Source organism: Rhincodon typus, chromosome 5 (assembly GCF_021869965.1).
Source record: "Rhincodon typus isolate 14 chromosome 5, sRhiTyp1.1, whole genome shotgun sequence".
Taxonomy (NCBI): Eukaryota; Metazoa; Chordata; class Chondrichthyes; order Orectolobiformes; family Rhincodontidae; genus Rhincodon; species Rhincodon typus.
In genome coordinates, this window is record NC_063336.1 from 22,528,398 (window position 1) to 22,544,574 (window position 16,177).

At 39.7% G+C, this 16,177-nt stretch overlaps 1 protein-coding gene across 1 annotated transcript in view; it reads left to right on the top strand.

Moving 5' to 3' along the window:
• sec63 (SEC63 homolog, protein translocation regulator) overlaps nt 1-16,177 on the top strand; it is a 73,808-nt gene that overhangs the window by 6,657 nt on the left and 50,974 nt on the right. The window contains exon 2 of the mRNA XM_048597016.1: nt 14,116-14,215. Coding sequence (XP_048452973.1) covers nt 14,116-14,215 — 100 coding nt within the window. The remainder of the gene's footprint in view (nt 1-14,115; nt 14,216-16,177) is intronic.

The following is a 16,177-nucleotide window of genomic DNA, read 5'->3' on the forward strand; positions in this document are numbered from 1 at the left end:
CCCCCCCCCCCCCCCCCCCCCCCCCCCGCCCCAAACCCCCAATCAGTCTATCCTCTGGCTGTAATTGTTCCTTGCTTGTGGTTGTCCCGTTACCACTCGTCTTCTCATCGAGCACATCCATAGCCTTATCTTGAATTGATGCAATCAACAGGAATATTTGTTTGATTTGTGTCCTCCATCCACAAGCTTAATGCTTTTTCCATTTTCACTTTAGCTTTGTTTATCATCGTATGTGCTATTTTTGCACTCTTTGGATCACTAAAGACCACATTTGAACAAGGTTCTTTTGCTTTAGACTTGATTGAACAAATGGTTGACTTGTTCACCACATACATCCTCTTGACTGATGCTCAATTTAAACCACTGTCAAGTTTATCTGAGATTTCCACTTTTTGCATTGTCATCACTTCTGTTTTATCTTTATAGGTGTTTCGGGGCCTTGGTGGATGCTTGATTTATGTCTCAGTACGTTTACCGGCCCAATGTTTATCAAGGAAGATTGCATGTGTATGGCGCACATGATGCACACGGAGGAGTACATCTGTACGCATCCCGCTCTTTTGGAGCCGTTTGTTATGGCTCAAAGCCTTTTTTTTTAAGAACCTTTTACTGATTTTTTTCATTGTTTTATTTTATTGTTTTTATCATTTTTGGCTTGGAGCTGGAAGCTGAAGGTGACCTTTGGACTTGAGCAGCAGCTTGATTTAAAAATAGAGAACAAATAAACTGTTTGTAAGGCCAGGCTTGAAAGTTAATTGCAGATTGTTTCCTGTGAAGTGCTGTATAGATTCTGGAAAGGCCTTGTGCTCAAGCACATGGTAGATGTTGAATGTTAGCCGGGTTATTTTGGGGAGATGGCAAGTTTGGTAGGGAAAGGCAAGTATTTGAACTGGTTTTTTGACTCTGTTCGGGTCAGAAGGATTTTACCTTTGAAAGCTATAGAACAGAGGTTTAATTGCTCTCTGGTTGTCCTGTCATCATCAGCTTATTGAAAGTTCATAATAAAATCTGAGTTATAAGAATTGAATAATGTTCCTCTGAGCCGACCAGAAGCTATCTGCATGCATCGGTATCGTCAGAAATCGAGCAGGTATACTTCTATTTGATGGTGATGTTATGGATTGTGGAGACTATTTAAGTGAATTGGCCAGTTAATCTCATTTATTTTTCCATTTTGATTCCCTTACTGTGTTTGTCTTTCTGTGAGAGAGTGGGGGCTAGAATTTAAAGGTCTTTTGTTTGCGTTATAAACCTGGTGTCTAATATTGGCCATTCACAAAAACTGGTACTGGTTATTCAAAACAGTCAAAACTATTGGGGTCAGTTTTGTGTCATTAAGTATTTTATTCGTTCTGTGGATGGTGTGGCTGATTTGATTTGGCTGTGTGTGTCTCTTGCAATGCTCTGAAAAAGATGTTGAGATGGGAACTGGTGTCGACCTTGCAAGTACATAGATCTGTGGGTAGAAAATCAGTCGATAATGAGCACCAACTGTAATGCCATAAAACTGGCTTTTCTAACCAACAGCATGATTTTTAGATACTGTAAGACAATTAAGGAATGTCCACTTTACAGTTACATTAATCTTTGTAGTTTCTGAACTGATATTTGACTTTTTGAGAGAAGTGCAGTTTTCTGAATTGAATATATCAGTTCCTTTTTTTTAGTTTTTTCCTCTTCGCTTTTTTGTCTTGAGTTCTTTTTACCCAGTCCCTTTGCAAACACTCCTTCTGAACTGTGATTCCACACGTGTAGATGACCACACCCCTCCCCAATGCTACTGTGCTTCAGTAGTTCAAGTGGATTTTGAGGTGATTGAGCTATTTAATCATGAGGCATTGCAGTTGAGCCTAACATTGTGTTCAGTCAGTATTCGAGCAAATGCAGTTCCTAAAAGTGGATAGTAGTTAAAACACGTTTTTGACTCTTCTCTACTCCAATCACTCGCCATCTATTTAGTGCATGAACTAGTTGAGATATTGAATCAACTACAAAATGTGTTAATTTCTGAAGCTAAGTTTAGTAATTGAAATCATCTTTCTTCTAGTTCTTGTAAACATCACAAGGATTTTTGCTAACATGTCACACCTTTTTGGTTTGGAGGTGGGATGTCATGGCAGAACAAAAATGCTGCCTATTTAAACAGCCAATAGGTGTATCGAGCGACGTGATTTAAAGGGAAATGTTTAAATAGAGATTAATTTATTGTGTGTAATATGGTTTGTTAGATACCACAAATGTATTAATTTTTTCATAGTTGTAATGGTGAATGTATTGCCATCAGCTGTTGTGTAAATGGTAGTCAGGCTGAGTAGAGATTATTACTTTTGGCGATTTAAGTGCATATCAAGAACATTTTATAATGTAATCTAGACAGAAAGTCCTATCAGATCAAATTAATTTGAAGCAAATTATTTGGGCTGCTCTCAGTTGCTTCTATGACATCTGTTTGCCAGCTGTCGGACTTAGTAGTTTGGCAGCATCTGAGGGAAGGAGACTTAGCATTTCAATCTGATGGCTTTTTATCAAAAGCCTGTTGTTTCCTGTTCTAAAGATGCTCGTGGACATTTTAGTAACTGTTTAACTTTGTTCACTGGGACTAAGAACAATAAGTACAAACTTGTTGAGTCTTGACAAGATGAGAAGGAAGTTGAAATAGACAGCTAATGCTGTGTTCACTGAAGAAGTAGAAATATTAATGTGTACCCAGTACATCATGCTGCAATTATGCCTAGATTATTAATTACCGTAGGGACAATTATGACTGCTGGTATTCTCGGCTGCATAGTCATAGAGTGCAATGGGGAGGTGTGGTATTTGCTCACAATGCACCATTGATTCAAACTAAATATTTGGCTGGGTGTAAGATATTAGAGATTTGTTCCAAATTTGTGCTCTGTGTGAACTTTTAAATTTGTGCGAGTGGCCACAAGATGAAGAGCTAGCCGTTATTAGTCTGCTTTGGGGCTGGTAACAGCACAGCAGTTTAAAATGAATGATCTAAGACCATACTTGTGTGGAACCTAAATACTGACATTAACCAGTTGGGCCAAATGACTTGTTTGTTTTGAATAGTTTACAACTTTGTAATCCTTCAAGGAGTTTATCACAACACCAAAATTCTTCTGGCTGTATAATAAATAAAAGAAATGGGAGTATTTGCTGCATGTCTTTTTGTGAATTAATTAGTATTCCTGGAGTATTTGGTCTGATGTCAGGATTATCTTTGTTACTATGACTTTTTGTTTCCGATATTCTCTCTCTTTTGCCATTGTACTATTAGCTTTGCCCACTGGTATAGGTTTGGCTTTGCGTTACCCTCTCTCCTTCGGATAAACCGTCATGTTTGAAGTAGGTAAACATCAGAATTGTTATGAATTACACTAGGTTTGATTGCTGGTATATTGACATATGCCAAAAGCATGAAAATGATACAAAAATTCATAATAAAGCTGGAGGCTTATAATAAATGTATCCATCTACTGGACAGGAACTAAAAAAAAACAACACAATCACTGTCTGGAAATTTGTTCAAGAAGCCTTTGTAAAAGTTTATCTTTTTTTAAACAAACAATCTTATTGCATGCTGGCAATTTGTTCTTTTACTGTGGTCATGGCATTTGACTTAACCAGTCTGTGGTGTCTGTTCCCTACATAAATGGTAGGCCAAATTCCATGTGCCTGCCTGTGCCTGTTAGAATACCATCATGTCCTTCACCTATCTAACATATTCTTAACTGTTGATATAATTTCTGTTTCAAATACTAACTCTGACAGAACATTCTACAGCTTCACGACTTTTTTTTAAAAAAAGTCAAATGTGAGAAAGAAACGTACGTTCTTTCTTACATCCCTTTGTCTAGAATCCTCAACGTGCAACAATTTACATCAACCTAATATATCTAATCTGTCATCGTCATCTCCATCTCCTTGTTCCAACGAATATAATTACCATTTTTCAAGTCTTGAATTTATACTTCCTGCCACCAGGCAGCAATTTAAGAACCTATTGCCTCAATAGGGAGTGGCAACAGTGTTGATGTAACTGAAATAATTATGCAGAGGCCTGCACTAATGCTCCAGAGACATGAATTCCCACTGCAACAGCTGGGGGAATTTATATTCAATTAACAAAATTAACTTGAAATAGTCTCAGTAACAATGATCGTGATACTACTAGATTGTAAGAAAAAACATTTGTTCACTATCCTTCACCAATGAAATTTGTGGTCCTAAATGGTCAATCCTATATGTAACTCTAAACTCACTGATCTAGTTGACTTTATAAGAAGAGATGAGTTTGAATTAATGTAAGTTACTGACTTATTTGAGGTAGTGCAGACATTATGGGCTGAATGGCTACCTCCTGTACTGTGACAGTTCTGTGAAATTTCCCATTTTCTGCCCCAGCCCCAGCTGACGCACTTTCCTCTGCCCTTTTGACATGCTACAAAGGCCCCGTTAAGGCTTGATATTCACTTATTTTGAGCAGTAACTTCAATTACTCCATTCCAGTCATATTGGCCTTCTCAACTAATGCACTCTCAGCGAGCAATTCTTTCCAGACCTCTTTCTGTTCAACTTGTCCCCTCCCACTGCTGGACCACATCCACAGATCAGCTATCACCACCTCTCTCAAGCCTCTGCATCTTGCTCGAAAATGTCTGTTTATCATGAACAAGGCCCTTGCAATCCATGAACTTATTATGGGTGATTGCATTGACCTTGTGTCTTAACAGAAACTTGGCAGATGAGTGATAGCACCTTTCCCCTTAATGAAGCCTCCTCACCTGAATGTACTTTCAGAAAGCCCAGATTCCTATCAGACTCTGCATTGACCTGATCTCCAAACATCTGACGCTTTCTCCTCCTTTTGAGCATCTCTCCTTGTTTCACACCTCAATCATTTGAATTCTACCCAAATTGTCAAGTAAAATTAAAAAAAAAAATCACTGGGATATCTTCACTGTTTCCCTCCAACTTCTACGTTGAGTAACCTCTCATTCTCAGCAGTTTGAAGGTAGTGCTAACTTGCCATATTTTCTCCTGAGTTGCGTATCCTCCTGCCCTACCTAACTGTCTCCTTCCATGTGAACTCCCCAACCCATATTCATGACCGTCCCTAACCCTGCTACTCAGTTGGTGATGACAATAAGTGATGAATGACTTTGTCACTAAAATTGAAATCATCTGATCAATTGCCATTGCCACATATCCCTGCTTTCCCCACTCTTAGGCTAAATCTCCTTGAACGATTCCACCTGCACTAGTTCTGAGCTTGCACTTTTTTCTTGTTTTTCCTATATCTGAAGACCACTTTGAGTTAATCTTGTCTGTGAGACCTTTGTCCTAGTCCCTTGATTCTATTTCAACTAAATGCCTGACCATGTCATTTCACTTTTTTCATCCGTTCCCACCCTACCCTCACCCTGTACCGAATCAGTCTCTGTTAGCTGATATTGTTAAGTTGTCCTTCTTTAGCTAGTGTCCCTTTCACCTTCAAATCTTCTGACACTGCTCACGTACTTGGGAAAACCAATCCTTGATCCTGGTATCCTTGCAAACTACTCTCTTACCTCCAACCTTCTTTTCTTCTGCAGAGTCCTTGAATGTGTTTCCACCTCCCAAGTCTATAGCCTTTAAGACTCCAGATGGTGCTGTTGGCCAAGTCAGATCCTAAATAATAGCTGACTTGATAGGTCATATGCTTTTTTTCATTTAACATGATGGTCATTTGCTGAAACAGTCATGTGAAGTTACAGAGTTTCTTTAACAACAGAACAGATATTTGTTACACAAAAGGCAAATAAACCAAACTATCTAGATATAGAATGTTAGAAAAATCTTAAAAATGCTAGAACAAAGTTTGACTATTTCTCATCCCCACATCACAGCAATTCAAATCCAAATAGATTACACCTCTTTATCAAAACTTTGTTTGATTTGTTCTCCCCAGTTTCTGTCTTGTGAACTGTGGCGTCATCATGATTGTTTACAAAACTGAGGGCTTGGTCTTTCTCAGCCTCTTATCAAATACTCCTGGTCTGAAAGTTACATAAACTAAACTTTTCTATTGAGGTAACTCATTCCTTTAACTGCTCTGAAAAATGTCCTTTCAGGGCAGAGACTATACTTCTGACACGAGGCATGTCTCTTCCAAACTGCTGTTAGAAACGTTCAATCTTTGGCTTTTCTAAACCAAAAATAAATCCTTGATTATTCTGAATCAAAAACAGGCTTCAACATTTATTTCACTGATCATAAAGCACACCAGTATAAACAATTTGCCATTTAACACTGAGTTCCCTTCTCTGACAAATTGGATTAAGTCACTGTTCCAGTCCTTCTGTCTACCCCAACAAAATCCTTTCAAAAAGTAACTATCACCTATGGACTGCTATTTTCAAATCCAACCATAAAAAAAAATCTATGCAGATGGGTTATGAGGAACGGTCACTCAACCTGAAACACGAACTTTGATTTCTCTCCACAAATGCTGCCAGACCTGCTGAGCTTTTCCAGCAATTTCCGTTTTTGTTTCTACGTAGGTGGGATGTTTCCTTTTAATAGGAGAATCTAGAACTAAGGGTCATCTGAAAATAAGGGGCTGCCCATTTAAGTCTGATTTGAAAAGAGTTTTTTGGTGACAGAAGGTTGTGAATCTTTGAAACTCTTCGTCAAAAGGCAGTTGAAGCAGACCTTTTGAATATTTTGAATTGATTGTTGGTCAAGAAGGCGGTGAAAGGTTACAGGGGTAAGGGGAATACGGAGTTGTAAGTCACAACTAGATCAAGTATGATCTTTCTAAATGGCAGAGCAAGCTTGAGGGGCCAAATGGCCAACAGCTATTCCTAATTTGGGTATTCATATACTCCATTCTAGATGTGCAGAAATTTCCTCTAATTATTGAATCCGTTGTTTTTAGTTCCTGCTCCAAATCTGCCCCCTAGCTGTGACTCCATCCCTGTCCCTTCAATAGATTAAATCAGTCTCCAGCAGCATTGGTGGCCACATTGATCTTAAGGTGACCTTCCACCACATCTGCGACATCACTAGTCATTATGCTGACTAATCCAGAAGCCTGAGGACCTGGTTTCAAATCCCATTATGACAGCTGGTGGGATTTGAAAGCCAGACTTATTAATGGTGCCATGAATTTAACGTGGTTTGTTGTGAAAATCTATCTGGTTCAGTTCCTTGGGGAAAGGAATCCTGACGTCCTTTCCTGGTTTAGCCTGTGTGTGTCTTGAGACCTATAACAGTGTGTTTGATACTTAATTGTTCCCTGAAATTGCCTAGGAAGCCATTCAGTTTTATGAATCTGCTACAGAAAAAGGCTGAATAAGAAAATTGATGGCGTATTCAGTATTGTCTTATACAGAGTAAACAAGCAGCACATCCAACCCTGAAAGCCCTCCTTACTAACTTTTTGGGGTTTGTGCCAAAATTGCTAACTTGCAGGAAACATAAAGACTGACAGAGTTTTTATAGGTGCGTGAAGAGAAAGAGATTGGTGAAGACAAATGTAGGTCTCCTATAGACAGAAACGGGGGAATGTATAATAGGAGACAAAGAAATGGCTGGGCAATTGAATACAGACTTTGGTTCTGTCCTCACAAAAGAGGCCACAAATTGGATACCAGAAATGTTGGAGAATGCAAGATTTAGCGAGAGGGAAGAATTGAGAGGTCAGTATTAGTAGAGAAATGGTGCTGGGAAAATCGATGGGATTGAAGACAGATAGGGTAGCACGGTGGCACAGTGGTTAGCACTGCTGCCTCACAGCGCCAGGGACCCGGGTTCGAGTCCAGCCTCGGGCAACTGTCTGTGTGGAGTTTGCACATTCTCCGCGTGTCTGCGTGGGTTTCCTCCGGGTGCTCTGGTTTCCTCCCACAGTCCAAAGATGTGCAAGTTAGGTGGATTGGCCATGCTAAATTGCCCATAGTGTTCAGGGAGGTGTAGATTAGGTGGGTTATAGGGGGATGGGTCTGGGTGGGATGCTCCGAGGTTTGGTGTGGACTTGTTGGGCCGAAGGGCCTGTTTCCACACTGTAGGGATTCTATGATATCCCCAGGGCCCGATAATCTACATCCCAGAGTACTTAAGGAAGTGGTTTTAGAAATAGTGGATGCATTGGTGGTCATCTCCCAGGATCCTATAGACTCTGGAACAGTCCCTGCAGGTTGAAGGATAGCTAATGTCACTGGAATATTCAAAAAGTGAGGTAGAGAGAAAACAAGGAATTATAGACCAGTAAGCCTAACATCGGTAGTGGTGAAACTTCTTGAATCCATTTTCAAGGACTTTATAGTGGAGCATTTAGAAAGCAGTTGCAGGATCAGACTGAGTTAGCATGGATTTATGAAGGGGAAATCATGCTTGACAAATCTGTTGGAATTCTATAAAGATGTAACTAGTAGAGTTGATAAGAGGGAACCAGTTGATGTGGTATATTTGTACTTTCAGAAAGTGTTTGAGAAAGTCCTGCATAAGACACTATTGTGCAAGATTAAAGCACATGGGATTGGGAGAAGTGTATTGAGATGGATAGAAAACTGGTTGGCAGAGAGGAAACAAAGATTAGTAATTAATGGGTCCTTTTACAAATTGGCAGGCAGTAACCAGTGGGGTACCACAGGAATCGGTGCTGGGAACCCAGCTATTCACAATATACATTAATGATTTGGATGAGGGAACAAAATGTAACATTTCCAAGTTTGCAGATGATACCAAGTTGGGTGGGAGGGTGAACTGTGACGAGGATGCAGAGATTCTTCAGCATGACCTGGAGAAGTTGGGTGAGTGCGCAAATCAATGGCAGATGCAGTATAATTTGGATAAATGAGAGGTTATTCACTTTGGAAGCAAAAACAGGAAGCCAGGTTACTACCTGAATTGCTGTAAATTGGGAGAGGGGAGTGTGCAGTGGGACCTGGGTGTCCTTGTGCATCAGTCGCTGAAGGTAAGCATGCAGGTGCCGCAGGCAGTAAAGAAGGCAAATGGTATATTGGCCTTCATTACGAGAGGTTTTGAGTGCAGGACCAGGGATGTGTTGTTGCAGTTGTACAGTGGGGGAAGGGAGTCATGTGTTTGTGAATTCAGAATTGGTTGCAGTCAGACCTGGCACAAATGAAGGTGCTTGTGTTTCAAGGTCACTCACCACTGCCACAGGACATCGCTGCAGGAATTCCTGAGGTTAGGGTTCCAGGCCTCACCGTCTTCAGCTGCTCCATAAATGACTTTCCTTCGGTTATTATGTCAGAAGTGGGGATGTTTGTGCAGTGTTCTATATTATTTGAATGACTCAGGTTCTGAAGCAGTCAGTGTCCATATGCAACAAGATTTGGACCACATCCAGGCTTGTGCTGATAGGTGACAAATCACATTTGCTCTATTTAAGCACCTGGCAATGAGCATTCCCAACAAAAGAGAATCTAACCATCTCCTTTGAGCATTCATTGGCATTACTTACAGACTGAAGACTGCAATGGTTTGAGAATGCAACTCATCACTTCTATAGGATAATTTGGATGATAAATGCCCATGAGTGAAGTTTAAAACAAAAAAAAATCCTTGAGTCCCTCCACTATTTACATCAGGAGATTAAAGTTGACCAGAAACTGAAATCAATGAGCCATATAAAGAATATGACTACTCGAGCAACTCTCCACTGGTGTTGACAAAGCACGGTCAGGAGTGTGATGAAATATTCTCCCGTTTGCCTGAATGGTTGCAGCTGCAACAAAAATAAACTTGACATCATTCAGGAAAAGTAGTACACTTCATTAACACCCCAACCCAATACCACATACATTTACTGCTTCTACCACTGCAGCAGTGTGTGCCATCAATAAGAATGCACTACAGCAACCTGTAGAGCCTGTAGTGGCAGCATCTTCCTAACCATGATCTCTACAATCTAGACCTGCAGATGCAGGGAAGCACTACTTGCTTATGAACCACATGTTATTCTGTCTATGCAATCATTCGTTTGCTAGATCAAAATTCTGGACTCCATTCCTTGCCGCACTGCAAGTATTTATGCCACATGAACTGCAGCAGCTGAAGAAGATGGCTAGCTACCATTTTTAAAGGCAATTAAAAGTGGGAAGCAATATTGGAATTGCCAATGATGTACATGCCCCATGAAACAATAAAAGTATACAATCCTTTACAAAAAGTGAATTTTTGCTGCAGCCAAAGTTGGGTTTGGGTACTTGCATGTTCAAGTTTGTTCAATGCAGAGAAAAATGTCATGCGATTGACTGCAGTTCTAAGATTTAAAAGTGCTGTACTTTTCCAGACATGTTATTTTTGTGATGGTAGGAACTAGTATAGAAGACAATAGGATAGGAAAGCAAATGCAGTTCTGAATTTTCTGAAGAAGGGTCCCGATCCGAAACGTCAACTTTCCTGCTCCTCTGACGCTGCCTGGCCTACTGTGTTCCTCCAGTTCTGCACTGTTATCGCTGAACCGCAGTTATTTTGTTGGATACCAATTAATTACTGACTGTAAATTGAATAGTTATTCCTGATATGAGAGAACCCATTAGAAAAGAAGGAATCCTACATCTTGTAGTAAAGCTAGACTAATTTTGATGATTCATAAATACTCCATTCTTAATTGGCAAGGGACAAAAGTGGCATCCACTTCATAGATAATTTCAAAAAAAGTCATTAAGAACATGTTATCTGTTTATGATATTGCTGGTATGCAGCCAAGGCAGATTCACTTCCTTTGCTTGCAAAAATAAATCCTTATGATTTTACTAAGCTACTAGAAAGGTTATTCAACAGGTTGATCAAGCTGGCAATGTGCTTCAAATTTATAATAGTTTGGTTCTGAGATTCTCTGATTTGGAGATTCTGGTGTGCAAATGTGAAATGCAAACAAAGACATGCCATGGATCACGCCATTTAAGTTGACCTTTGAAAAAGAGGAGGTTCTATACTGAGAAGTATACTGGGTGGTCACCATTTTGAAGTGTGAATCAGAAATATCAGTAATTCATTTTAAATGCAGCATGATTGATTGAATTAATTATATAAGGGCATGGTGGCTCAGTGGTTAGCTCTGCTGCCTCAGAGCGCCAGGGACCCAGGTTCAATTCCACCCTCGGGCGACTGTCTGTGAGGAGTTTGCACATTCTCCCCGTATCTGTGTGGGTTTCCTCCGGGTGCTCTGGTTTCCTCCCACAGTCCAAAGATGTGCAGGGTAGGTGGATTGGCCGTGCTAAATTGCCCATAGTGTTCAGGGATGTGTAAATTAGGTGGGTTATAGGGGGATGGGTCTGGGTGGGATGCTCTGAGTATCGGTGTGGACTTGTTGGGCCGAAGGGCTTGTTTCCATACTGTAGGGATGATGATTGGTCAAGGAGTGCATCCAATCACAAACTGAAACTAAATAATTGAAATGATTTACTGCTGTCAAGCTGCATCAGGTGCAAATATTTAATTTAAGGATCCCACTCTGTATTAGGTTTGGCGCTTTGCTTTCGGAATTGTCCCTTCACAATGAATCGTCCTCCTCCCTGTCCACTGAATTGGATATTCTGCATTTTCTGAGCGATCTGATGACCATTTTTTTGCACACATAACATGCCGTGATTTGATAATGAAACCACACGCATTGTGCCTATTTTCACTCTGAAGGTTTTTCTTCCCACAAGCCTGCATCAATTCCATTCAGTGCAAACATCCTTGAATGGCTTGTTGAGGCACATATCCAATAGTTGAACGACAAACCTCGACGACTACCCTTTCAGATAGCATGTTTCATATATATGCCACCCTCTGGGTGAAATAATATTTCCTCAGATCTGCACTAAACTACTTGCTCCTCAACTTAAACTTGTACCTTCTGGTCTTAGACACGTCTGCCATGGGGAACAGATTCTCATGATCTACTCTGTTTATGCCTCCCATAATACCTTAATCAGGTCTCCCCTCAGCCGCCTCTGATCCAAAGAAAACAAACCCAGCCTGTCCTCATAACTGAGATTTTTCATCCCAGGCAGCATCCTGCCAAATCTCCTTTGCACCCTCTCCAGCGCAATCCCATCCTTCTAATAGTGTGGCAACCTGAACTGCACACGGTATTCCATCTGTGGCCTAACCAATATTTGAGAAAATTGTGACAAGATTTCCCTGTTCCTACATTCTATGCCCCAGTTAATGAAGATGAGCATCCTGCATGCCACCTTAACCACCCTGTTGTCTGTGCTGATGCCTTCAGGGATCTATGGACTTGAACACCAAGGTCCCTTTGTTCTGCAGCACTCCCTAGGGACCTACCATTCATCATGTGTATCCTTCCTTTATTAGACCTTCCAAAATGCATCACCTTGCGTTTATCAGGATTAAATTTCATCTGCAGCTGTGCTGCCTAATTTACCGACTGATCAATATCAGACCACTTCCTGAGACCGTCCTCCTCACTATCAACGACACCATAAATTTTTGTGTCATCTGCAGACTTGCAAATTATACCTTTTACGTTCACATCCAAATCGTTAATATACATAACAAACAGCAAGGGTCCCTGCGGTAGACTGCTGGCTACAGGCTTCCAATTAGAAAGCAACCCTCCACCATCATGCATTGCCTCCTATTTATAAGCCAATTTTGGAATCAGTTTGCTAACTTGCCTTGGACCCCATAGGCTCTTGTTGGACCAGCCTGCCATGTGGCACCTTGTCAAAGGCCTTACTGAAGTCCATGTAAATCCTATCAACTGCACTACCCTTATCAATTTATTCACCTTTTCAAAAATCCTCATTAAATTACTCAAACAGGATCTCACACTAACAAATCCAGGCTGACTATCCCTAATTGATCCCTACCTTTCCAACTATAGATTAATCCTGTCCTTTAGAATTTTTTTCCAATAATTTCCCTACCACTGACATTAGACTAACTGGTCTGTAATTACCTGGCCTACCTCTGTTGCCCTTCTTGAACAAAGGAACCAAATTAGTTATCCTGCAGTTATCTAGAACTTCACCTGTGGCCAGTGAAGTATCAAATATATCTACAGGGTCCTACCAATCCTCTCCCTTGCCCGGGATGCATCTCATCGGGCCCTGGGGTTTTATGCACCTGTATGTCCACTAAAACATCTAATACCACCACCTCATTAATCTTAGCATGTTCTTGAACCTCAGCATCCCAATATGATTTCCCAGCTGCAATGTCTGTCTCCTCTGTGAATATAAATGGTCTCTTTTCCTTTATCCCATCTGCTAAAAATATTTTGTGGGCCCCTCTTTGGCCTCCTAATTTTATTTTTAACCAATCTCTTACTACGGGGCTCTCAAAAGTTTTGAAGGGCTTCCCCTATTTTTAAGTGCTATACATGTGTATAAAAAAAAACTATTCGGAGGCAGGCAGGGAGGGTGTCCTGATCAATATTTATCCTGCAGCTAGCAATCACTTAAAGAAAAAGTGATCATTTTAATTGCTTGTTTGCAAATGCTACATTTCTTGCATTATAGTGACTGCACTTAAACTGTCACTATCTATGAAAAGTTGTCTCAATGTCCTGCATTGGTGCATGCTGCTCTGTCCTTTTAATCTCTTACTGAGGGAATAACTTGCTGAGGATGTAGGATTTGAAGCTAAAATGTGATGGAATGCTATTTATTGGTTTGGTATTATACCACTGAGCTTTACAGCACAACTTTATACTTGTTTTACGGCAAGATCATCTTTGATTTGTGTTGGAATGAAAATCAGCTTTGGATTATTTAGGCTCAGTTTTGGGTAGAAGAGCATTGATTTGATTTGCTCTATGTTGTAGAGCCAAATTGTCACAAAGGAATAGGGATTGGAGGATGCTCAAATCAGAGGTAAAAGTGAACAGAGTAGACAAGCATGATAATTCTCCTCTGGCAGAGAGAGCTATGAAGTTGTTTAAGTGTTCTGAGGAACAAATTTCTTCTGGACAAGCTAACAAAAAAAAAAAGTGGACAAGAACCCTTCCTTGTAAGTCAGCCTTGAATGTCTCTGGCAAGGAGCTTGAAGCTGTTTGCCTGCCTGCTGGATTGGTTAGTACTTGGAAGAATTGATTATTTTTTTGTGTGCGGGCAAGTAATTCTCTCTTTTACTCTTAAACAGAGGAACGCAGGATAAAGACGCTAGGAAAAGTTCATAGGAATTGCTTATGGTACCGGTTACGGTCAGGAAAATCTGGTCACAGTGCGATTCCTACATTAAAGTAAGTATTGTGTTTCAGTCTTTTAACTCTTAATGGGGAAAAATGGAAATTTTGTCTGGTCCTAAATTTATGGTTCAATTGCCAGTGCTTCATAGGTACCATGAAACACTAGCCTATCCAAAGTAATTGTCTACATTAAATTGAGTGGCTGCAATGTGAGTTAAAACCTGTCTGTCATTTGTTTAGCTATACCACTGAAATCCCAATCCTGCAGCGTTAGTGATGTTCTAGTTGCAAATTCTAATTCAAATATAAAGCTGTCAAAGTCTGAATTTAAAAATAAGCATCAAAATAGTATACATTTCTGAATGAATTGGGGAGAAAGGGTAAAGAGGAGGGAACTGTGAGGATTAAAGAAAGCAGTTCACAACCAGTATTTCACGCTGCATGAAGCTTGACTCCATTTCTCTGTTACTTGATTGTGTTTTGAGACTCCTGCACCAGATATTCCAATATTGCAATTAATATGTAATATTAAAGACAATGTATACAGCATCCTCTTTAGGGCACTCTTCACCATTCACGCAAAGTATATGCTATAGTGGAGTTGGCATTTCTGATTAATGAGGAATCCTAAGCACTGTATGTGCCTACAGGATTCAGGGTAGAAGGAGAACGGAGAAATGATTCATCTTGCTTCATAGACTTAATTGCAGTTGGTAAATCAACTAAGTGCATTATTTACTCATTTCTTCATACTATGTTTAGAATAATTCAACATGTTGGAAAAAGTATGATTATGGAACTTAGTGCAGGTTCATGAACTTTTCTGTTTGAGGCTGGTACCCTTTGCTGTAGCAAATCAGTAGCTCAATTTTTTTGGATGGTTAATGCATGGCAGGCACTTGCCTCCCTAAATATGATCTTCGTGTTCCTGCTTTTAGCTTCAAACCTTTCATTCTGTCTTGCATTAGCAACTGTCCCTTATCTATTATCTTCTAGTCTTCACTCCTGTAGTTCTGGTTTACTTTTCACTGTTTGCGGTCCTTTCTGTACTAAGAACAAAATTACACAACTTCCTTCGTAAACTGCTTTGTCTTGTTATCCCTCAACCCTTCATTGGAATCCATTAAAAATCCTATCTCTGGTGTGTTCTTTTTCTTTCCCCATTTAATCATTGTCTCTGCTGTCCCTTGTAAAGTGGTTAGAAAAAAGGATACAATAAATTTGAAAACTGAAATGTTGATTTCTATGCTGTTACAGCTGTTTCAAATTTAGGGCCAGCTCACTGGCAGTTTAATAGTGTTACACTTGTGTTCATCTCTAATTTATGTATGCATGAGTGTTAATTTAAGTGATGTTTTAAATAAATATTTCAATGTGCTAATGTGATGTTTAATTAGATATTACATTTCAAGAATTTACTTGACTGACTATCTAGCAAGGGTGGAGATTCTGGAATATATTCAATTAAGATTTGAATTGATTAAATACTTTATTTCAAAATTGGAAGATTTATTATCTCACAAAAGAAGACTATGCCATCTTCAAAAGTATTTACTCTTTCCTCCATCTCTTTTTCACCCTCTGTCTTTGAAGCTTTCCATTACTTATTTTATTTGGTTTTTAGTTGAAATACTTTCCACCCACCCTTTGTTTCTGTTCCTCTTGATCTCACATTACAGCAGAGAACAAAGATGATGACTAGTCTCCACCTTACTCAATTATTTAGTGCATCTAAACTGAAATCTCTGTCTTGATCTTTTGACCAACAAATATTTGGGATATTTATAGTATTAACATTATTTCCTTGTTGAATTAAAATTTGCTGTATAGAATGTGCATCTGTACTTATATGGTTTAGTAGAGTATATGGTTATTTTAGAACTCCCTAATGTGTTGCGCAAATTGTTTTACTTCTGGCTATTGTGGAAATTTCTTTAACAAGCAGAATGGAATTTGTGTTCTCTCTTTCTTGTCCCATAATGCTCATTTATTGCTTGAGGAAAAGTTGCTCTGAGA